The sequence below is a fragment of the Miniopterus natalensis genome, chromosome 2 (genome assembly GCF_054644295.1).
Source record: "Miniopterus natalensis isolate mMinNat1 chromosome 2, mMinNat1.hap1, whole genome shotgun sequence".
In the NCBI taxonomy this organism is placed as follows: Eukaryota; Metazoa; Chordata; class Mammalia; order Chiroptera; family Miniopteridae; genus Miniopterus; species Miniopterus natalensis.
Window position 1 is genome coordinate 181,324,419 of NC_142082.1, and position 24,043 is coordinate 181,348,461.

The 24,043-nt window shown below is 57.9% G+C and overlaps 1 protein-coding gene across 1 annotated transcript in view; it reads left to right on the forward strand.

The window, feature by feature from the left end:
* The first annotated feature begins 17,382 nt into the window (after nt 1-17,382).
* CACNA1I (calcium voltage-gated channel subunit alpha1 I) overlaps nt 17,383-24,043 on the forward strand; it is an 80,422-nt gene continuing 73,761 nt past the window's right edge. Inside the window, exon 1 of the mRNA XM_087814005.1 lies at nt 17,383-17,615. Coding sequence (XP_087670131.1) covers nt 17,383-17,615 — 233 coding nt within the window. The remainder of the gene's footprint in view (nt 17,616-24,043) is intronic.

Consider the following 24,043-nt stretch of genomic DNA (forward strand, 5'->3'; position numbering starts at 1 on the left):
CTAACCACTGAGCCACAATGGCTCGGGCTCGAGGTACATCTTGAAAGCTGCTTTCTGCATGAGTCCTCCCCAGATGTCTGCCGAGGGGGTGCACCTGCCCCTCCATCCCTCCCTCCATGGGCCTCTCTAACACTGCACCATGGTCTGTGTCTCTGCCCCCGATAAAGGGATTCCTGGAAAGGTTTTCCAGAGGGAATCTGCGTGCCCTGGGGATGGTGTAAGAGAGTGAGAGGTGAGAGATGGGTGTGAGGGAGTGAAACGGGCGGAGAGGCCGGCGGGGCAGCTTGAACCCCAGGTTCTGTTCACCAGGAGGGAGGAGTGCCTGGGCCCTCAGCTGGGTAGCTGGGCCCAGAAGTCAGGGGCCAAGGAACCTGCTGAGAAAGCATCAGTCTTCTCACCCGAGGGTGTGTGTCAACTGATGACAACACCTCCCCCAGTCCGTTCTCTGCACAGCAGCCAGGGTGGTCTTTTAGGATTTGAGTCAGCGCCTGTCCCTGACCACCTCACTGAAAATACCCACACCATCCTCACTCTGTCTCTCCTGCTTTGTTTTCCTCTATAGGCTGATATCATCTAATGTTCTATGTAGTGCACATATTTACCTTATGTATTTTCCTAACTCACTGCAATATAAGCTTCATGAGGGCGAGGACTTCCTCTTGGTCATTGCTGTACCCCCAGGGCCTGGGACTGTGCTGGGCACACAGTTGGGGCTCAGGGAAGAGCTGCTAAAGAATCAAAGCTGCCTTGCCACACCCTTCTGTGACATCCATTCACTCATCCATCATTCAGCAAACCTCCAGCACCTGCTTTATGCCCAGCTCTACTCTCCAGTCTGGTGGGGGTAGGGCAGATAAGTAGGCCACCAAGACAGGTCAGGAGTGTGGAGGGAGGGACCCCTGGCTTGGCTTGGTGTGATTCCAGAGGAGGAGGCATCTGAGTTGGGCTTGAGGATGTGAAAGCACACTCTAGGTGACATTCAATTACAGTCTTTTCTACCCCACCTAAGACCATGGCCAAGCAGAGGGCAGAGCTGGGCATTATTCTAACCCAAAGTGGGCATAGGCACAGAGCTGGAGCTCTGGGCTCCATGATCCTTCCCAGGGAGGGTTCCAGTTTTAACAAAGATCAGTACCTTAAAAGAAAGGACTTTGGACCCGATGGAGGAATTTCAGGCACTCTGGGGGGCAGAGGAGCTGCCCACCCTGAAAGCCAGTCTGCTCTCTAAAATGCCCATCCTGAGCTACCTTGGGTCAAAAGGTTGCAGGGCGGGGGTCAAGGCCAGCCTGGGCCAGTCTCTCCAGCCCAGGGCCCTGCTGCCACCCACATACCTCCAGTCACCTCTCCTTGGTGATGACATTGAAGGCGGCTTCCTGGAAGCCTGGCTGCTGGGCACCAGGGCCGCCAGCCTTTGTCCTGCGGGGATAAAAGGAAGAGCTGCTGCTCTATTACTCCTCCAGCAGCAGGAGTGGCGGAGACAAGGGCGACAGAGAGACAGTGCACGTGCGTGAGAGACTCACCCGCACAAAGACCGAGAGTGGGACAGACAGAGGGAGTCTGCCACGCGGAGTGGGGGGCACAGCGCGGTGGGGACAGAGACACAGCAGGATGGAGGGAGAAAGATGGAGGGAGAAAGCAGACGACAGAGAAACAGCCCAGGAGGAAGGGAGCCGGGCAAGAGGAACAGGAGCCGGAGAAAGATGCCCACAGAGAGCCGGGCGAGGAAAGCGAGGGGGAGGGCGGCCCGTGCCTCCTCTTTTTCCCTCCCGGCCCACCACCCCTGAACCCCTCTCTCCCTTCGCCTCTCCTCCCATGTCCTTCTGGACCTCATTTCCCATCTCGGACTCGCTGTGTCTCCCTCACGGCGCCCGTGCCACTCCCTCAGGGCCCTGCCTCCAGCTGCGGAGCTCCTGGTGCCCGGCTGGGGGGAGCCCCGGGCTCTGCCAGGGAAGCCGCAGGCACCGCCATCCACCCAGGGGAGGCCCAGAAACCAGGGTCTTCCCAGCTTCCCTCCCTCAAGTTTCCAAGTTGTGTCCCTCTGCCTCCTAAACATCCCTCAAATCTGTCCCAATCTGTTCCGCCCAGTCCCTCCTGTGGGCAGGGCAGCCCGGGCCAGTTCAGGCCCCCAGGCAGCACCCTGCCGTCTGCAGCTGGCTCTCATGCTGCACCCAGTGGGGCTTCATAACAAACCTGACCTTGCGGCCCCTCAGGTACACTTCCCTGAGCTTGGCCTTCAAAGCCACACGGCCCTCCTGTGGCTCCTTCACACCCCTGGGCCTTTGCCTGCTGTTGCCCCTCCTGGGATGCCTCCTTCAGAAGTCTGTTAGGAGAGGGGTCATCAGCTCACTGCCCACCGTCTCCAAGCCTTCGCTCGGTCACTGTGCGTGAAGCCTTCCTTGTCTGTCCCCTCCCAGCAATGACAGTTTCCTCCAGGGTCCCCCACCGCTCTTCTACTGGGCTTAACGTGGACTGCCTAACCATGGCTGTGTCCCAGCTGGACTGAATTTCGTTCATCTCTGCATATCCAACACCTGGCACACAGCAGGTGGTCAATATGCGTCACCAAGTGACCACCTAGGGTGACTGTTGGCATGTCACATCACCTCTCCTGACCTCAATTTCCTCATCAGTGACATGAACCTGGAAATGACCGCTTGGAGCCCTGACATTCAAGAAATGCACTCAGCAAATATTGAGTGCCTGCTGCATGCCAGGTTGTGCATGCCATACCGCCTATTGTGAGGCAGAAAGGAGACGAAGTGCCAACTGCCAAGTGCCAGTCAGGTGTGAGGGGAGGTTTCTGGTGTTCTGTCTGGGTGGGTATCGGGGCAGTTCCCCTGCCGGTCTTCTCTTTGACATTCGCTGGAATAAACCCGCTGCTGCTCCACGACCCCCTTGACACTTGCAGACTGTTGGGCATCTAGTAGCCCTGTCCAGATGCACCCAGACTGGATTGTTCAAGCTCCGTCCAAGGAAGCTTCTAGGGCATCAACTGCCTTTTGAGAGTCAGGGGCCTCCCACCTGGCAGGAACCTGGGGTCCTGAGATCTGTGCCTTCTCCCCCTGCCCATCTCCAGTTTCCTTTCCTGGGCAGGTGGGAGAAGGGTATCTCCCCCCCCCCCACCGGTATAGAATCCTGTTTCTGCCCCTCATTAGCTGTGAGACCCTCGGCAATTTACTTAATTTCTCTGGACCCTGGCTCGCCCATCTGGGAAATGAGCTGCATGATACCTCTCACCTGGGACAGTGCCAGGGTTAAGCGGGCTGAGTAAAAGGGCACCTGTCAGCAGGAAGGCAGGGTGCCCTCTCCTTAGCCAGGTAAAGACACCACGCTCCCCTTTTCCCCACCTGGGTGGGGTTCCAGTCGCCACAGCAACTCGGGGGGGATGCCAGAATACCCTGCCCTCCTCAGCCGCCTGGCTCTGACCTCCGCTTCTGCCTACCTAGTCCATTTGGGGGATGGGCTGGCTGGCTTGCCCAGTATCTGGCCCGCCCTCCCTCTGAGTCTGACTCTAGATTCCCTCCCTGTTTCACCCACAGTCAGTGCTTCCGGACCTTTCCATCTGGTAATGTTCTCCAGCCCTGGCACAGGCCTGCTACTGGGTAGATGCTTAATGGAAGCTTTTGGGATGTTGAAGTTCGTTTTCTGCCACCCATTTCCTCCTGTGCTTACTCCTATCATGATGGGCTGCTCCCAGGGCCTGGTTCTTAAGCCTTCAGGTTGCTGCTTGGGCTGAGAATAGTTATCCATGCCCTGGGGGAACGTGCTCTAACAGGGTAGGGGTGGCCCATGTGAGGGTATCTCGGGCCAGGCCCCTCCTTCCTCTAGTAGGTGGGGCCACTCTGCCAGTTTGAAATCCTGGAAATCTTGACTCTTACAGTTTTGAATCTGAGAACCCAGAACCCTATTTAAGGGCACAGACTCTGAAGTTAGGCCCCCTGAATTCAAAACCCAGTTCTGCCATTTATTAGCTGTGTGACTTTGAGCAACTTACCTAACTTCTCTGTGCCAATGGCTCCTCATTTGGAAAACAGATTTATAAGATTGTGGAAAGGATTAAATGTGTTAATATTTGTCAATGGCTTAGGCTGGGGCCTGGTGCAGATAAACAGTTCGTAAGTGTTTGAGAAAGAAATCAATGTGGATTCTGAGGATACTGTAATCTTTGTCTCTGAACTTAGGATCTTCAGGCCTGAAAGGGACCTCATCTCATGTCCTGAGGCGGGAATCCTGCCCCAGCTTTCTTCAACCCCAACTTGCTTGTCCCTACAATTGCCAGAAAGTTCTTCTGGGGGACTGAGGTGGGCCTGGTATGCTCTGCCCAGCAGCTGATGCAGTAGTGAGTGAGAACCTGCCTAGATGGGCCTTGTCCCTGGGGGAGGGTATCGGGAGCCCAGCCGGTGGCCAGGTGGGTGCACTAGGGGATTCCAGGATGGGGTTCAACTTGCCCACCTCCTGGCAGGCCTCCGCTCCCAGGACATAGCAGGGCCTAATTAGTGTGTGTGGCTGCTGCAGCCTTCTGTAAATACCAGGCACAATATAAATAGCAATAATGAATAAATGAAGCTCCTGCAGCCAGTGCGGGCCTCCGGGAGGGACTGCCGCAGACTTGCTTCTTGCTGAGACCTGGAGTTGCATTCCCATCCCCTTGAGAGTCTGAGGATCATCTCTCACCCCACTTTCTCATGACCTTTAGTCTATCTGCACCCTCCATGTCCACAGAGCCCACTCCTTGCTCAGAGGTGTGGTGTGGTGGGCATAAGAGTGAAGTAGTAGACAATGAAGGCTTAATTGAAGCATAAAGCATTTAGGCTGGACACAAAGCAGGACTTCCTGCCAGTGTGGATGCTTGAAGAAGGCCGGGGAGAGGCTGTGAGTCCTGCTGGGACAGGGAAGGGACTAGGATCGTGGAGGGGGCCACATTTCTTCTTAAATATAAAAAAAGAGCTCTGAATGATCAGAGATGCCCAGAGAACAAAGGAGCTGCCCCAAGAAGTGGTGAGACTGTCACCCCAGGTGTGCAAGCTGGGTGGCCACTTTGGGACGCTGTAGCTGAAAGGATCCAGTCCTGAGAATTCACCATCTGGTGGTTTCTGAAAGTCCTGTTCAGCATTTTGAACTTTATGAAAATGTTGCCTGAGAAAGTGGAGAGAAAGTAATGGTCCCTATCTTCTCTCTGCCCTGCTGCCAGATTGCTTTCATCCGCCCAGGCCTGGGCTCCCCAGCAGGGCGCTCAGCTGGTCAGAGTCTGGAGAGGCCGCCCGGGCCACGTTGCCCGGGCCACCTTAACCCTGCCTCCACAACGTTGCTCATGTCCTTTCTCCGTCCTAGCCGATGCATGTCTCCCCCGCCTCCTCTCCTCTTATCGCAACCCTACACAAGCCTTCAAGGCCCAGTGCAAGCCTCTGGCCTTGATGAGGTCTTCCCTGAAGACTCCTGATCTGAAGCCCACTCTGACCTGAAATAAATCCATCCACCTGTGGGCGCCTTCTGGCCTGCTCAGTCCACACCTATGAGACACCTGCTAGCCTCCAGTGTGCTTACATGACCTTGGTCTGGAGACGAAGGTGGTCTGGTGACAAAGGTTTGATTTGTCTCCCTGGACAGATTAAAAGGTAGGACAAGATAAATATTTCTTGAGCACCTATTATGTGCCAGGCTGGGCATTTTTTTAGGCTGGTTTCATTCTGCAGAGTGTGAATTTTTATCCTCATGTCACAGATGAGAAACTAGAGCCTGAGACTTAAAGGGGCTTGCCCAAGGCGCTCAGGTGGGAATCGGCAGAGCTGGGATCAAATGCTGAGAGCACCGTCCTGCAAAGCTCTGCCCATCTCCAGACCAAGTGGCCCAGGGCAGGCCTCAGCATCCCTCTACCCCCAGCCCAGCCCCAGCCCAGTGCCTGCCTCTACCACATTCTCCAAGAAGAGATGGGGTGGGGGTTGCTGAGCTGAGGTCCCGTGGCCCAGGCTGCGCAGAGGAAGTGGTGAGGCCGAGGCCTTTGCAGCTGGAGCAAGAGGCATCTGTTCCTCTTCGGAGCCATCTTGGAAACCTTCTTGGAGGAGGTGGTCTTTCAGCCAAGCCTTGAGGGTTGAGAAGAAACATTGGTGTGGGCGAGAAGTGGGGAGGTGCCTGGTCCCTGGAGAAACCATTGGAGTCGAGTGGAGCCGGTCTCCTTAGAAGGGCAGCCCCTCCCTGGAGTGGTGGGGGACCCCAGCCCTTGCATTTCACAGCATCTCAGGGCGAATCCAGAGTGCAACGTGGCCAGCGGGGCACCCTGGACACGGGGGTGGTCAGTAACCAACGGGGTCCCTCCCTTTGCACACATGACGCAGCCCCCGTGCTGAGGGGGCAGGACATCCCCCAGGCACGACCCCGGGTTCCAAGGAGGTGCCGCGAGGCCGGGGCTTCCTGCCCCCCAGAGGGGGCGGGGGCCCGCCGGCGCCCTGTCTGCCCGTCGCCTCCGCGCCTCCCCCGCCAGCGTCCCGCGCCTGCAGCTTTCCCCGAAGACATTTGGTGTCAGTATAGGGACGGCTTTGCCTCGCACGCGGCGCGCTGGGTCTCGCCGCCGCCGCACGTCCCCGCACCGCCGGCGCTCCCGCTCCTCCGCAGCCCCCGCCGCGCAGCCCCCGCGCCTCGCGCCCGCGGCCGATCCGCGCCGGGGACGCGGCCCCGACCCCGCGCCCCCGCGCCCCGCCCCCGCCCCGCCGCCGCCACGCGGGTCCCCTCCCGCACTTGCCTGTCCTCGGTCCCGCAGCGCCCGGTCCCCGGCCCCGCCGCCCGCCGCGCGCTCAACTCCGGCTCCGTCGCGCCCGCGGCTCTTCCGCGCCGCCCGCTTCTCGCCGCCCGCCGGAGCCCCCGGCCCCCCGCGCCCGCTGCTCGCGCCATGGCCCGGGCCCCGGGGCCCGCCACCCACCGCCCGCCGCCCCTGGCGCCCCAGGGGCTCAGCTGATCCGGAATTGACGCGGGGCGAGCGGCGGGGCTGGAGGTCCCCCTCGATTCCCGGCTGGGGGGGACCGCGTCGCCCCCGCGTCTCTAAGCTGGACGACCCCCGGCGCGCTGCCAAGTCCATGCCCAGGTAGGTGGGGGTGGGGTGGGGTGGGGGTGGGGGGAGAAAGGGAGGGCTCAGCTCCGATGCCAATTTCTTGGCTCGTCAGTTCTTCCTTTATTGAGGCGCTGATTTCTGGGGACTGGTCCCCCCTCCCGCGCGTGCCCCTCGGGTCGGGGCCCCCAGCCGGTGCCTTGGGGGCCGGTGCCTTGGGAGAAAGGATGGGAAACTTTGACCGGTCCCTTCTCCAAGGCCACGAAAGTTCTCTCGGTGCCAATGCTGAAAGCAGCTGAGCCAGCGCTGCAGAAATTTATTCAACAAGTCAGGACGCCGGCCGGGGCCCAGGCTGTCTGTCCGTCCGGCCGCCCCGCCGCGCTGCGCCTCTGCGGCCAGCTGGACCCGAGCTGGCGCTGCCGGCCAGGGGGCCGAGCCGGGGTGTTGGGGAAGGGAGAGCGGCGGCAGGGGCTGGGGGGGCTCCCAGGCAGCGTGAACTTTCCAGAGGCCCAGGTGGCTGCGGACCCTTCCCCGTTAGCACCCCAGGGGGTACCCAAGGCCTCACTGCGCGAAGCCAGGTTCCTGGTCAAAGCTGAGACTCTAGGGGGTAATAGAATCCTCAGCAGGTTGGGGCTGGTTATATAATGAGTGTTTATGATGATTGGGTTTTAATTGTCTGTGGGGTGGTGTGGGGGGGGGGTGTTGGGGGGTGGCAAAGAAGTCTTGGCAGGGGGTGGGAAGTCCTGGGGGGGGGTCATGATACCTGGAGGAGGGGGCTCTTGGACAGGCCCATGCTGAAGCATCGGTCAGGTGCTCTGCTGTGTCTTTCTCCCCCTTCAGGGTCCTGGGGGTACCTGAACTGTGGATGAGACTGGCTGTGGGGAGACCCCTGAGCTATATTCTGGCTCTGGGAGTCTGTGTTCTGGGGCTAGGGGTGTGTGTGTGTGTGTGCGGTGTGTATGTGAGAGAGAGAGAGAGAGAGAGCTTGCGTCGGTGCCTGCGTGGTGTGATGGGGTCTGACACGCCATGTGAGGAGTGTCCTAGGGGTGGAGTGGCCAGGCTGGCCTGAGCAGGGAGCCAGTCTGTCCTTCTGTCTCTAACCAACCACCTGGGAGATTCACCCAGCAGATACTGGCATACCAGGGATAGATGCTGTGAAGATGGGGTGCGGGTCCATGGGCTTTGCCTTGTGGGAAAGCTCTGTCTGAGGAGTTTGGGCTGCAATCCGCAGGCCCTGCCCACACTGTTGGGTCACCTCTTGGATCAATGTGTTCCCTCAGCCCCAAGGACTGGCTTCGTACACTCTTTTCCACCCCTTAGGACAAACTTTCTCTTCAGGCTCCAGGAAGGTCCTGGGATGGGGACTGGGAACGGGGTCTAGAGCCTTTCCTGTCCCCTTCCCACCTCCACTATTCATGCTGAGCCAGAGGGAAGGGATGCCGATGGGTGACAAGGCAGGGTGACACTGAGTGGGGATGAGTTCTGGGGCTGCAGTGGGAGGAGGGAGAGGAGGGGAGAGAGCATGGGGTGGTGGGAATGGGGCTGAGCTGGCACCACACTCACAAAGCACCATGGGGCCTGGGCACCACACTGCCTGGAGCTCCCTTCCCATCTGCTCAGAGCTGCCCAGGCCTGCCCCTAGGGACCATGATGGCCAGCTTGGAGGAGGGGCTATAGGCCTGGCTGAAGGCCGCTCCTTGTTCCTTTGACCAAGGTTCTTTGTACCCTTCTCTGCCTCTGGGAGGGCATAGTCTAGATCCACCAGGAGGCACCTACCAGAGGTTCCCCTGTTCCTGCTCTTCGACTCCCCTTGACCTTGGGTAGGGAGGTGGAGGCTGAGGTTGCTGGGAGAACCCCTCCTCTCCCACCTTCTGTCACTGGCTCCAGACATCCTACTCCTCCTGAGCCCACAGCCAAGCTGGAAGCAGTTTCAGCAACCAGTGTGACTGCAGCCTCTCTACGGTGCTGAACCCAGATCCACATCTGAACCCATGGGGGTCACCTCCGGCTCCCTTCCCCCAGCCCTCCTCCAGTGCCATCTCCTCCACCTCCACCCTGAGCCCCAAGTGGGGCTCCCCTGGGCCTCAGCCCTCTCAGGAGAGCCTGTCTCTGGGCACCACTCTGTCCCTCCCCCACCGGGAGGAACTCCACCCCCAGCAGTTTCTGACGCTGTCCAAGGTAAGAAACAGGCTCTTGTGGGCTCCTTGATTCCCTCCCGCTCTCCTTCAGCTGCCTTGCTCTCTGAGTGCCCACCTCCACCCCGAGTGCTCAAAAAGCACACCCGGAAAGAGGGAATGCTGGGCTGGGTGCAGGGCTCCAGGGAGACCCCCGGCCGGTCCCTCCTTCTGTCTCTCCTGCCCCTCCTCTTCTTTTCCTGTCCTTCCCGCCTCCGCTCCTTTCTGACCCCTTCCCTCCCTCCTGTTCTTTGCAGAATGTTTCCTTCCCACACATTCGTAGGATGTGATCTAGCCTTGTACCCTCAATCCTTGTGCCCCCAGGAGCCCTGCGCTGGGCTGGGGGCTCAGAGACAGCCCAGGGAGCTGTGGGTGTGTGATCTGTGGGTACATGGCCTGTGGACATGTGCTCCAGGGTCTGTGGTCTGTGGGTCTCTGTGAATGTGTAAGTGTGTGGGGCCTGGGGCCTTCAGGTCTTCTGGTCCGTGGATCTCCAGGTCTGTGGGCGTACATGTCTGTGAACCTGTGGGTGCGTGATTTCATGGATCTGTGGGTCCTGATATTCAGGAAGAGGTAGGCTGAGTCTCTCCCCCTCGTGGCTGCCAGGATAAGAAAGGAAGAAAACAAATCTGTTTTCCTCATTCCCATCTCTCTCTTTCTCTCTTATATTTATTAAGCACCTACTATGTGCCAAGCCCTGTTCTGGTCACTGGGGGACATTGCAGTGAACAAAAGGGAACAGACAAAATCCGCCCTCTTGGAGCTTCTGTGCCCCTGGGAGCTGCCTGGGGCCTCCCCCTTGCCAGGTGCTGTGCAGGGCACGTGGCCATAGGGCCTGGTTTCCCCGTGTGCTCTTGGAGGGGAGATCTGGGCTGTGTTTAACAAATGGGGGGGCAGATCATGGAAGGCTTTGAAAACACAAGGTGTTTGGATGCCCTTGAGCAAGTGCCGGGAGCTTCTGGGCTGCTTGGGCAGGAGAGGATTAACAGGGAGTGGTTTCTCCAGGGTAGAGGCCACGGTCTTTTGGGGCTGGAGGTTGGCACAGCCCTGGCCCTGCCTCACAAGCCTTCCACCTTTATGTCGGAGGCCCTCCCTCTGCCAGCACCCTCTTCTCTTGCACTCTGGCCAGGGCTCTCTCGCTGATGATGCATTATGAGAAGAGCATCGGGCTTTCCCTCCCCTCGCCACTGACCACTGGCCTTGATGGGCAGTGAGGGCCACGTTCCACCCTTGGTGGTCCAGGGACTTAGGGCTCCTCCCTGGATCACTCTGCTCTTGTCCTAGCTGGAGAGGCATGAGCAAGCCCACAACTGCGAGCACCGCCCAGAGGGCCAAGGCACTTAGCATCACGGAACATCAGCTTCTTGTATAATTGGGACAGTACCTCCTACCTTAAAGGATTTTTGTGAGGCGTAGAGGTGTCTCTCCGGTGCCTAGCACGGGGCCTGGTACAGTGAAACTGTTTTCTTTCATTAAGGTGCTTCCCAAATCTCTTTTCTAGTTTGCTATCCTTTTTGAGATAGAGAAAGAATCATGTCTGCATTTTATACAAGAGGAAAAAGTTTGGTGAGACTGTGTGATGCAGCGAGGGTGGAGCTGGGTCTCAAACCTGGGCCCTGGGACTCCGGATCCAGTGCTCTTTCTTCTAGAACACCCTCCTTCCCATCAGGGGCCATGCTCACCCTGATTTGTTAGCGGAAGTAAGACTCAAGGCCCTAATTGCTGCAGAGTAAGTGGAAACTGATCGGCAGGGTCGCCTGCTGGGAAATGTTCAAACACACTGGTGGAGATTCAAACACAGCCTCACTTGCTGGCACTTGTCATAAGGCTGAGAGCCGACAAACAAATAGGAGCATCTAGTGAGACACATGGACAGGTACCCACGCGTTCTGGAGCCTCCCAGGCACCCAGCACTTGCTTAAGGGCTCCCACACCTAGCGCTGTCAGGGCCTCTCGTGATCTGCACCCCATATATCAAACAGCCGGTCTCTGGTCCGAGCGGTGGGTGGGTGGGCTGCAGCCTCCTGTCCACAGCCTGCCCTTTAGCTGGTGACCTGGATTCGGGCCTCCCGGATCCAAATCCCAGCTCTTTCACCAAGTACTTCTTGACCTTGGAAAAATTCCTTAACCTCTCTGTGCCTCAGTTTTCCCGTCTATAAAGTGGAGGGAGTAAAAGCGCTTCGCTGGGCTGTAACAAGGTGTCTGGCACATAGTGCTCGGCAGAGAATGTTGTCTATGACTCCTCTTGCCCATCAGGGGAGGAGCTGCTAATCCAGTTCATTGACACAGCGAAGCTGGGAGGCTTGCTGTTGATTTTGGTGACAGGATCAAGATGACTGTGGTATGTGGGCAGGCTCAGCTGGCCAGACCAGAGCAAGTTTTGTGTCAGGTGTTACACTTAGGGACCAAATGGCAGTCATTCTTCTGTAGGCTTGGGGAGCCTTGCCTTTGCTGCAGCTCCTCTGAAGAAGATCTGAGGGGGCCAGTGGACCACATGCCCCACAGTGCTGCAGTCTGACTGGGTGGCCAGACGGGCTGTGGGCTCCCAGGCTGCACCAAGAGAGGGCCCCTGCAGGACCAGGCAGGCGACTGGTCTGCTCTCCTCTGGGTGGCTCGGGGCAAACCTGGCCCAGGGCTTTGGGGGGAAAATAGGCAAAGGTGGATGTGACTGGGGATGGGTCCCAAGGAGCAGGCGATCTGGAAATTGTCACCCAAGGAATGGATGAAGAAGCTGGTGACAAGAGGCCTGGGCAGATGAGGCTCGGGGGTGGGCCGGCTGTCGTCAAGCATCTGCAGGGCTGTCATGCGGAAGAGGGAGCAGACAGCGGATTCCAGGGGCTCTGCGACGGCAGCTGGAAGATTCTGGGAGGCAGGTTTCCCGCGGCCTCACAAGGACTTGTCTATAGGCCACCAGATGCAGCCTCTGCATTGGTGTGTGTGTGCATGTGTGTGAGGTGTGTGCCTGTGTGTGATTGCGTCTGTGTGCAACTGTGTCAGTGTGTGGTGACATCAGGCCACTTTGGGGACCCATCTTTTTAGAGATTCCCCGTGTGAAGATCAGGAGCTCACGAGAGTCTGAGACCAGACACTGTATTTCTGGGACTCCCGCGTTCCAGGATGCTGGAATTCTGTGGCTGATGGCGCTAACCCGCACTGGAGACCATTATGGGGCTCGCTGTCGCTGGCCCAGTGTCTGGTGTGTGGTCAGGTCTTCATATATGTGAAGTTCATCCTCGCAGCAGCCATGTCGCAGAGCATTTGTCACTCTCACATATAGACAGGGTCACCGAGGACCCCTGCCAGGCTGAGCTGTGTGCCCAGGTGGATTGGTGTCAACCGGGACTCTAGCACAGGTCTCGGCCTCCAGCACCTATGCTCTGAAACGCTACGTGCAGAGCCTAAGGCCATTGTAGTTAATATCTTGAGCCCCTGAGGTTCCAGGGATTCTAAGATAGTATGATTCTGAGAGTCCTGGAGCCTCAGAATGAATTTGTTGCTTGTCTTCCTAGCTGTGACATTAGCTCATGTGCGGTTGTTGACAAAGGGATAAATAAGTAGCCTGTGTGTGCCTGTGAATGTGCGCGCGCGCGCACACACACACACACACACACACACAGCCTGTGGTGACCAGGCCAGGCCTCAGGTCTTTCTCCACCCAGACTCTGGGCTGTGCAGGCACAGGCCCCCTACACTGTACTCCAAGGCCTCTGGAGCCCCAGCTGGAAGATTCGGGAGGCAGGTTTCCCCACAGACTCTAGAACACTTGGAGGTCTTGGCTGGACCAGCAGCTATAACTCCACCGCCTGGTGACTCAGCTGGAGGAAAGGCCTGGTTTCAGGGCATCTGTCCCTGTCCCAGAGTGGTGCCTGTAATGGTTCAGTGCTTGGGGTCAGGAGTGGCAGACCTGAGCTGGGACCCAGACTCTGCCCTGTACCAAAGGGGTGACTTTGGGCACTGCTGGCCTTCCCTGGGCCCCAGTCTCCTTCCACATAAAGTAGGAATAAGCATGGTCTGTACATCATGGGCTGGGTGGAAATCGACTTAGACATGCACAGAAAGCCCTTTGCCCATTGTCTGGTACAGTCAGATGCACCGCCTCCATGATGCTATGCTGATGGTGGAGGTGATGGAGGTGGTGGAGGTGATGGGGTGGTGATGGTGGTGGTAGAGATGGTAGCAATGGCAGAAAGAGGGCTGGGGTAGTAGCCCCTGAGGATGGCTTAGCTGGCTCCATGCATGCTTGGACACCTTCCTTCATGGGTCCTAGAGCGCCTTCCCATCCACATCATGTATTCACAAGGGCCTGTGAGGCAGGCAGGAGGGGAGCTGAGCTTTATAGAGAGGAAAGCTGAGACTCCAAGAGGCTGATGGAGTCAGGGGTGGGTGTATCTTCCAGACACAGTGGGGTCCTGCTTTGCCCCAGCCCCTGCTCATGGAGGCCCATCCAGTTACCACACCACTGCCTGGTGGGCCCTCCCTGGGAGCATCCAGGGGAAGGATGCTGGGATGTGGAGGCAGCTCTGACTCTGGGGCCAGATGGACCTTAGTTTGAATCCACCAGCGCTGCCACCTAATGCAAGTCCTCTCAACTTAGTGAAGCTCCATCTGCAGACAGGCTGGAGCCCAGGTGGGCCCAGCTGTCAACCCCTGAAAGGTTCCAGCCATAAGCACATGGGCAGCTGGGGACAGGAGCTGGGCTATAGGCACAAGGCAGAGGGAATTGGGAATGGGAAGCAGGTCTGGGTGGTCACTGGGGAGAAGATCAAGGTGTTGAGGTCCGGGTGGTCCCTGGGGAGCAGGTCAGAGGGTAGAGGCTGGGTGGTCACTGGGGAATAGATCAGAAAGTGGAAGCTGGGTGGTCACTGGGGAACAGGCCAAAGGGTGGAAACTGGGTGAGCACTGGGGAATAGGTCAGAAAGTGGAGGCTGGGTGGTCACTGGGGAGCAGGTCAGAGGGTGGAAGCTGGGTAGTCACTGGGGAGCAGGTCTGAGGGTGGAAGCTGGGTGGTCATTGGGGAGCAGGTCTGAGGGTAGAGGCTGGGTGGCCACTGGGGAGCAGATCAGAGGGTGGAAGCTCGGTGGTCACTGGGAAGCAGGTCTGAGGGTGGAAGCTGGGTGGTCATTGGGGAGCAGGTCTGAGGGTAGAGGCTGGGTGGCCACTGGGGAGCAAGTCAGAGGGTGGAAGCTGGGTGGTCATTGGGGAGCAGGTCTGAGGGTGGAAGCTGGGTGGTCACTGGGGAGCAGGTCTGAGGGTAGAGGCTGGGTGGCCACTGGGGAGCAAGTCAGAGGGTAGAGGCTGGATAGTCACTGGAAATAGATCAGAGGGTGGAAGCTGGGTGAACACTGGGGAATAGTTTGGAGACTGGAAGCCGGGTGAGCACTGGGGAGTGGGCTGAGGGTGGCCTTGGCAGTCGTGGTCACTAGTAGCCCCACAGTGAGTGGGAGAGGTGAGAGGACAAGGGACAACAGCACAGTGTGACAGCTTTACACAAGGGGTGAGGAGAGAGGGTGATCGCTTGTGGTCCCAGAGGCCACGGCGGCTCTTTCCGCCTGTGTGGGTGCAGGAAGGGTTTTGGAAGTGCTGGCTGGGGTGGCCTTGGACTGATACAAGGCCTGGCTCTTCTGCCTCTAAAATTTATCTCAAATTTGGCCCCTTCTTCGCACCTCCACCAGCATCCCAAGCCAGGCCCGCCCATTTTTCCAGCCTCCTTTGGTCCTCGCAGCTCCACCCCTGCCCCTCCGCCCTGTCCCCCTTCAACCCTCAGCCGGATGGCTTAAAGGCATAAACGCCTTTCCACGGCTGCCCGTTGCACTTGGACTAAAACCCAAGCTCCTTCCGTGGCCTCTCAAGGGGCCCTGCCAGACTCTCCACTCTCAGCCCGCTCCCTGCCCTAAGCTCAGCCACACTGGCCTCGTTTCTGTTCCTTAAGCACATGGAGCTCATTCCAGCTCCCCAACCTTTGCTTATGCTATTCCTTCTACCTGGAGCACTCTTCCCACAGATCGCCCACGACCATGCCTTCTGATTCTTGTTGTTTATCATAAACATCTCTTTCTTTAGAGAAGACAAGGTGGTTTCTCCCCACTTTCACCTTTCCCTCTTGTTTATTTACTTCCCAGCACTTTTTATTAATTTAGTCAACAAATATTTATTGAACACCTAGTATGTTCTAGGCACTGTTCCAGGCACTGGGAGATACAGCACTGAATGAAAGAGACCACAGTCCCTGCTCTCTCACAGCCTTCTTTCAGGTGAGGGGACAGATACTAAATCATAAATATGTAAACACATAAATTATACAGTATGTTTGGTAGTGATAAGAGCTTTGGAAACCCGGGGAGAGAGCGATTAATTGACTTGTGTCTTTTTCCCTTGCTGGAGTGTTGGCATTGTGAATGAGGGTTGGGGCCAAGTCTAGCTCATTCACCAGCATAGCCCCAGAGCCTGCACAATGTCTGCACATAGTAGGTGCTCTGGAAATATTGTTGGACAAATGAATGAATCTCCAGGGCCTGGGAGAAGAGGGCATGGGAGATGAAGGAGCGAGTGCTCCAGGGAGAGGCCTGGAGGAGGCAGCCAGTGCTGTAGGATCTGAAGAGGTCCAGTTTGGCCGGAGCGAAGGGCCAGTGGACTCCAAGGCTGGCTCCAAGACTGGAGCCACCCTCGGGAGGAAGTTTTTCAGCCCAGGGGTTGACACGTGGCGGGCCAAGGTGCCTGGGAGCTTATGTAAGACCCATGGCTGTTTTTCTGGAACCAAGAGCAAAGCCGGGAGCTTGAGTGGAAACTGTTCCTCCCTGACCAACTGGGCGAAGTGGCAGGAGGTGCCAAATCCCGTCTGTTGCCCCCAGGAGCCAGGAAAATGTCCAAATGCATCAGCTCTGGGCAGCTCAGCAGACAGCTCAGCAGCCATGGGTGGCAGTTGGGTGGGCGCAGGGGATTTGAGCCGCATCTTCAATGCCCACTGCCCGGTCTGGCACTGTCAGGGTTCTGGGGTTCAGGAGAACCTGGTGGATAAAGATTCAGGGATTGGTAGTCTCTTGGAGGAGGTGGTGAGGCGCAGGCCCTGAGAAGTGCTCTTCTTCCCGCCCTGGCATTGCCTGGCTGTAGAGGGGACAAGCGAGGCCACGGTCACTCATCACTGAGCCTGGAGGCTGGTGATGAGATTCTGGCCTCTAAACATGCTCCAGTGCATAGACTTGGCACGCCATGCTTTTCTCTGGGCCTCGGCTTCTCCGTCTGCTAAATGGGCATAATGACCCTGCTGGGGTTGTTGTGAGTCCAGGATGTGGAAGTAACCCTGACATGGAGTCAGGATCAGCTCTGTGGCTTGCAGGGCCCAGTGCAAAATGAAAATGGGGCCCCTGGATCATAAGTTATTAAGTTTGAAGTTGGTGATAGTGGAGCATTAATGCAAACACAGGCCCTTCTGAGCATGGGGCCCTGGGTGGCTGCACAGGTCGGACACCCAGGAAGCTGGCCCTTAGGGAGTTCTGTCTCTGCTGTGACCTGGCTGTGTGTCTGTCTGTCCCTTTTCTGGGCCTCAGTCTCCCCATCTGTAAAGCAGAGAGGTTGGTGTGTAGGTCCCTGGGCTCTCAGCTTCGTGTGCAGTGGGCGGTGGGTCCCTGGCTCAAATGCAGGTCTCAGCTCAGCTGTCCTCAGGAAAGCCTGCCCTGATTTCCTCTCTGCTTGCGCAGGTCCCCTGGTTTCTGGCCCCAAAGCACCCCAACTTCTCCTTGTGACACGTGCCATTGTGGCAATAACGTCTGCCTTTACAGTAACTTTCCCTTTTTTCTTGCGAACTTTCTTTACCTTTGATGATGCAATGAACACACAACTCTAGTATCATAAAACAACAACAAAGACCTCCAACTAATATCACAAGTACACTCTATGGAGGTTTTATTCGCCCCACTCTTTATCTCCCCAAACTGAGGCTCTGCGAGGTTGACCAGAGTCGTCCCAGGACCACCCAGCCTGGAAGTGGATTCCAACTCGGAGGCACCCGGGCCCTCCGTCCTTTCCTAATCCTCATGGCCAGAGTGAGGGCCTGTGGGCCTGAGGCTGGGCTGTCCCCTTTGGTTGCGGAGCTTGGTTGTGGAGCTTGTGCCAGGCCTGCCCCCGCCATGTGTCACTTCTCTTTCTCCCTCAGGCTCCCTGCTCAGCGCCGACATGGCTGAGAGCTCCTCGCCGCTCTCTTCTTCTGCAGTGGCCCTGGCCCCTGAGCCAGGAGTCACAGAGCAGCCGGGGCCCCGGAGCCCCCCTCCTTCCCCTCCAGGCCTGGAGGAGCCCCCGGAGGGAGCCGATCCAGATGTCCCCCACCCGGACCTGGCGCCCGTTGCCTTCTTCTGTCTGCGACAGACCACCAGCCCCCGGAACTGGTGTATCAAGATGGTGTGTAACCCATATCCTTTGTGTGCCTGGGCTTGTGGGGGTCCTGCCTGGGGCCAGGCTGTTTCCTGGGGGAGCTCTGCCTGTCATGCCTGCCCCTGGTTAGGAAGCCTGAGACTGCTGGGCCTTGTTGGTGGGGTGCCCGGGTGCAGGCAGGGGTGGTGAGGCTAGCCCCAGAAGGCTGGGGGAGGCACATGCTGATCCCACATCTGTGGGCCTTCTGCTGTGTTGGGCATTGAGATGATGATGGGCCCTGGACCACCCACCACCCAGATCTGGGAAACCGTAGAGTCTCTGCTGGAGTGGGCAGAGTGCAGGGCTGGGGGCCCCCAGCTGGGAGTGGGCCCAAAACCTTGATGTTCATTCTGTGGGACAGCTCAGGAGGCCTCAGGTACCACGAGAGGGTCCCTCAGTAACTTAGTTCACCTGACACCTCCCCTGGGATCACAAAGCAGAGCTGGTCTACCCTGGGGAGCTCCTGGCGGGGAGGAAGCAGGCACCAGCCACAGGCGCAGTTTTAGTACAAACCATTGGGGAAACCATAGGCACCTGCAGTGTGTGAGCTGGGGGGCAGCCCGGCCAGAGAAGGGGGAACTGTCTGAGCCTTTCAGGGAGAGAGAGCTGGCTGAAGGAGCAGGGAAACACTGCAACCGTGTCACAGGGACCTTGCCTGGGTCAGCTCTGCCCTGGGCTGGAGGCAGAGTCATGGCTCAGATGACCTTGGCGTGTGAGTCTGCCCCAGCTCACCCTCTGACAGCTCTGGCAGGTCTGGCTGGGCTGGAGAAGCCCTTGGACAGAGAGTAGGTTTGAGTCTGCCACGAAGCAGGTGTGACTTCGGGCAGCCCTCTCTCTGAGTCTCAGCACCTCCACTGCATCTGAAAAGGAAGGGCTGGATGGTGCCCCCTCCAGCCTTGAGACCCAAGATGCCAACCACACTCACCTACACCCTTAACCTTAGGCGTCCTGGGACCTGAGAAGGTGAAGAACACGTAGACCTTTCCAGGTTGCCACATTTCCGGCCTGTTGGGCAAACAACAGAGTCCCTGGGGACCTTTGGCTTTTGTCCTTACCACCCCTTTGGCTTCCACCCTCAGGGCATGAGAGAGCCTAGGGTTGGGGGCAACTGTGGGAAGGGAAAGGGTCTGGATTCTAGGCAGAGCTGGGCTTGTTTCTGTCCTGTCTTAGGGAGAGCCCAGGCTCCAAGTGAGTGGAGCTGCATGTGGTAGGGGGTGAGGCTGAACTCAGCCCCCTCTTTAGGAGGGATGCCCCAGCACTGGGACCTGCTCAGAGCACCGTTGGGCTCCCCAGCCCCACAGCGAGAGGCTGCAGAGGCTGGGGTGAGGGATGGAGGTCTCAGCTTGAATTGGCCGCCTGACTGCTGGGCTGCCTTCTGGACAGATTCCAGTGCGGAGCAATCTCGAAAGTGTCAAGTTCTGGGACTCTCAGGCTCCAGGTTTCTGTGGTTGAGTCAAAGGGTTCACAGTTCACATTTAAAGCTCAGTGACACTAAAATTCTAAGCTTCTGTGATCCCCAAACTGTAGAGTTCTGTCTGAAACATGTGCCTGACTGCAACGGCGTGTGTTTGGGAGTTGCGGTTGGAGGCCCCGTGTTTCTGGGCCCTGTGAACACGGTGCTGCGGTGCTAAGATTTCATAGCCCGAGTCGGGGTGGGGGGAGAGAGGCCAGGTGGGTTTCTACAAACACAGGCCCAGGCGACCTTGGTGTCCACAGGGGGCTCCTGCAGCAGAGACTCAGTCGTGGGGTGCTCAGGCTGGTTTAGGGGTTGGGGTGTGTTTGTGAGTGTCTCCAATCAGATGCTGAGGCCTCTAGGATTCTTCCCTGAGAAGAAATCGCCCTGCCTCCCTTTTCTCTGAGAGGGAGCTCAGGGCAGGGGCACTGCTTAACCCGGTGCTCCCCAATGGGGACACTGTTGGCTTTGGGTCGTGATCATGTTTTGTGGCCCTGGCTGTCTTGTACATTACAGGACGTTTGGTAATATTAGTAGGCAGTGTTCCTCCATCGTTGTGACAACCAGAAGTGACCCTTCACCTTCCCAGACTCTGCTCTCCATCAAGAACCCAGAGGAAGCCTGGCGGGTAGGCGTCAGGGTCAGGCTAACGGGAGTAGTTCTCGTGATCAGCAGGCCCAGAGCAATGTGGGAGGTCTGCCCCAGACAGACTGTCCTGAGCACTAGTGTCCCTGGTGCTGGGGGGCCCAGGCTCAGAGCCAGCGGCCCTTTGAAGCTTGGTGCTCCCTGACTCAGCTCCCCATCTAGCCCGGGCTACGCCCTGAGTCACCACCTGACTCACTGGAGAACCCTGAGCCGGCGAGCAGGAGAGGTTCACTCACCCACATGGCAGCAGCAGTGCGTGCCTGGCCCAGCCTTGGGCATGCGTCGTCAGCCTGGGCTTCAGCAGGCAGGTGTCTGGGTGTGAGATGTCAGGGGATTGGTTGCACCGCTTGACTCATGGGCAAGTGGGGTATGGCTTGTGGACCTGAGTCAGATAGACCCAGGAGCTGGTTCTGCCTCTTATTTGCTGTGTGACCATGAGCCCGTTTCTTAACTTCTCTGAGCCTCAGTTTCCCCAGTTGTCAAAGAGGGGTGGTCATCCCCACTTCACAGGGTTGCAATGAAGACCAAAGCCATCGCATGAGGAACATGTGAAAAAGGAGCTGTGCAGACTAGAAAAACCGCCACAACGTGGTCATCATTTCTGTGCCTGAAAGGTGAACAAGGCCCTTGTGTGTAGCTGAGTGAACCCTGCTCCTGTAGATTCAGTAAGACATTGGGCATCAAGGCTTTAGATAGAACATAATGCATTCAGAGGACATTGTTTCCAGGGAAAATCAGATTCAGTCTCTGTGATTTAGGTAAATTTGTGCCGCTTGTGCCGCCAGTGGCCATGGCCTCCTCCGTGCAGACATTGCTAATCCATTGCCGCACCCTCCAGGGGGCGCCCCGGCCGCAGAACTAATCAGCTGGGAACCTATTTTCCCCCTGGATTAGACTTGGAGAGCCGGCTTACTGTAACTGGCTGCCTGTGGAAGGAGGGCTAGTGGTGCGTGTACTCGCTCGAGTTTCCCTCCCTGAGCCCGTTTTCTCATCTTGGCAATGGGACCCTTTAGGACGGTTAGAGGTTTCTGTAGAGCACCCAGTGGTGTGTCCAGCACAGAGGAGGAGCTCGGGGTGACAGTAAGGAGAGCTGGCACTTACTGTGCTAAATCCTTTGCCTGCATTATCACTTTTAACTCTTACAACCACCCAGAGGCAACCCCATTTTACACACGAGGAAAGTGAGGCTCAGCGAGGTTGAGTCACTTCTTTCCAGGGTTGGCAGCCAGACAGTGGCAGAGCTGGGATGAAGACCTCTGTCCTGTGTCCCCAGCCTCAGCTTCTATCCGGGTGCTGCGGCCCCCGGCAGAGCCAGGAAAAGCACGGGTTCTCCACACTCCACGGGGCAGGGAGGTTTGCTTTGCAGTCCGGGTGGTCAGACAAGGGTCGCCCTGGGTTCCAGCGTCTACATTTGGCAGCCAGCTTGCTGTGGCTTGCCGGGGCCACCCCCTTGAGGAGTTTGCAGCCCCTCCCTCCCAGCATGCTGAGCCAGCACTTCTGCTGCTTTCGAATCATCCGTGACAAATCATCCAGGCATGGTGGGAAGCCAGTGGGCTGTGAAGGCTGTCTCTCTGCCGGGCAGGGGGAGGGCGCCAGTCTGCGTGGGGAGGCAGGAGGCGCCAGCTGCCAGTGACTTTGGACAAGTCATTCCCCTTCTCTAGCCCTCAATCTCCCAGTCTTCAGGATGGGAGAGCTGGGAGAGATGGGAGATGGGAGAGTTGGGCAGTGAGGTCGGGAGGGGCTGCCCAGGGAACCTGTTTCCCTGCTACCCTCCTAAGGAGGCATCGCAGTGGTGTCTCCTGGGCTCCGCCTTCCTTGTGGGGGGCTCACTCAAGCTGTGCTTTTTCCTCTGCCCCTCTGCCCCCTTCTGTTTGCTTCTGACCCCCTGCCTGGCTCCGGCCCTCTTCTTGCTAGGTTGGGGTCTGTGGGTACTCTCACTTTGAAGTCCACGTGGCCTAGATCCCTGCCTCTGGGGCCCTCTGACCTCACCCATCACTGGACAGGAAGAGGGCGGGCCCAGGGTCTCATTGTAGCCCCAGGCTACCAAGTCTTGTGCTGTTCACTGTGAGGGTCCGGGTGTTTGTTGAGGAAGTGATGGGCTCCGTTCACCCATCATTCACTCGCCCACTCATGAGATCATTCAACAAGCCTTTTACTGAGTACGTGCTGTGTACCAGGCATGTGCCAGGGACAGCCATGGCCGTTCTGTGCAGGACAAGGTCACTGCGGTGCCCATGGGGACCACATCAGCTGGGAGAGTGTCATGAGAAGGCACCTGTGGGATGGAGGAATGATGGTGGTCCAGGGTGCTCGCAGGGCCTGGAGAGGAGGGTCCGGTGGAGGTCTGGCTGCCTGGGGTTGGTGTTGGAAGGAGAGGACTCAGAGGTGGCCCAGGGATTGTGGCTTGGTTGCTGGGTGAATGCAGACCTGCTCCTGGCTTCTTGGACAAGTTTCTTGTGTTTGCTGAGCTGCTGTTTGCTCACCTGTGAAATGGGGGTCACAGTGACCCCAGTTGGGAATGTGAAGAGGTCAAGTGAGAATCCAGGGCAAGTATTGATGGGGCAAACTGTTGAGTGCAGACTAGCAGCTGCATGCACACTGGGGATGACAGTGGAGCTGTCAGGGAGCCACCTGGGGTGGCTCTGGCTACAGGGAAAGCGGTGCCCAGCCTCTGGACAAGGGTCCCGAAGACCGGTGGGCCCGTGTCCTTGATGATGGTCTGAGAGGCCCAGGCTGCTCAGGTGACCTCTGCAGGTTACCTCTCAAACTTGCTGCACCAGCTGGGGCCTTGGGTCACTGGGTCAAGGCCTCTAGGACCTTTCTAAGGGCTCCTGTCAGGAAGTTTCCCCTTAATCTAACCTCCATCCCCCCTGTCCCGAGCCCTTTCCCTGTGGTGTGGACATTGGGAGCATCTGGGTGGAGTTCTTCCATCTCTTCCTATATAAATGGGCAGCTCCCTGGGTCTCACCCCTCCTCTCCCACGTGACAGCTGGTGTCACCCTCCCTCTCTTCCCGTGCACAGTAGACAGAGGCCCAAAGCTTTGTGACTTTGGGTGATTACTTCTCCCCTGGACACACTCCTTCCTCCTGACCCACCTTCCCCTTGGGGGTCCTGGGCTCTCTGTGTAGACACTGCCTTCCAGTGCTGTGTGCCAGGAGGGGCTGTGTCCCCTCACTGCCTCCCTGCCCGCTTTCTTTCCTGTGCTTATTCTTTCCTCACTCTAAGACCTTCCGTGGCTCTCTGTCACCCCCTCACCCGGACCCGAGGCCTTCCGGGCTCCAGGCTGGGTGTCCTCCAGAGCCTTTCTGCTGTTTCCCTTCCTGACTCTGCCCTGAAGCCCCGACATGCTGCTGACGGTTCCTGAGGCTCCTGCTTCCCTACCTTAGCTTAGGCTGGGTCTGCCCCCACCATGCCCTGTTCCCCCATCTCCGGGCTCCAAATCCTGCACCAGGCCCAGCTTCCTGCCGCCACCTGCAGGAAGTTTTCCTGGATTCCAGCTCTTTTCCTCTAGAACCCCTCAGCCCTTTGTCAGCGTGTTGCCTTCTGCCTCTGGGGAATTGCTGCTTTATCTCCCACCAGGCGGGAGAAGGTCCTAGAGTGCCCAGTGGCTCACTTACTCTAAGGGGCAACACTGGCCCAGCACAGATGGGCTTGTGCATCACTTCCCAGTTCCCATGGCACTTTCCCACCTGCTGTGACCTCTCAGATTCTCTCAGCACCTCCTGTGAGGTGGCAGGCCCGGGAGTATGCTAACTCCCCATTGTACAGCTGGGTACACTGAGGCCCAGAAGGGAGCATGACTTGCCCACGTTAAGTAGTCAACAATGCCAGGGTGGACTGGAGCCTAGGACCCCAGACTCTCCTACTCAGTGCTGTGCCCACCCAGCCTGCCCATGGCTGGGAAAGGGGTTCTTTGGAGGAGGCTGTCCCCTCCTCCTTCAGCCCTGGCCTAATGGGAACACCCAGACGGGGCGACAAGTGTTGCTGGAAGAAGCAACACATGTCTGGGAAATTGTCCGTTTCCCTCCATCTGGTATAGAGAAAGTTGTTTTTCTCCAAAGTAAAAGTCAGCATCAAGCTGTGCCCTGGGGATGCTCACAGCGGCCAGAGTGGTTGCTGCACTGGCATCGGTCAGCAGGGCAGCTGGACAGCCAGTCAGAGGAACCTGGCTGGCCAGGGAGAGCCTGACCCACAGGGCAGCCTCAGGAACTGTCGCATGGAGGTTTCTGTGTAAAGAGAGCTGCAGGTGCAGAAACTGCCCCTGGCCAGCCTGGGAGCACTGGTGAAGCTTACCTGGAGGAGGCGGCATTTAGCCTGGGTCTTGCTGT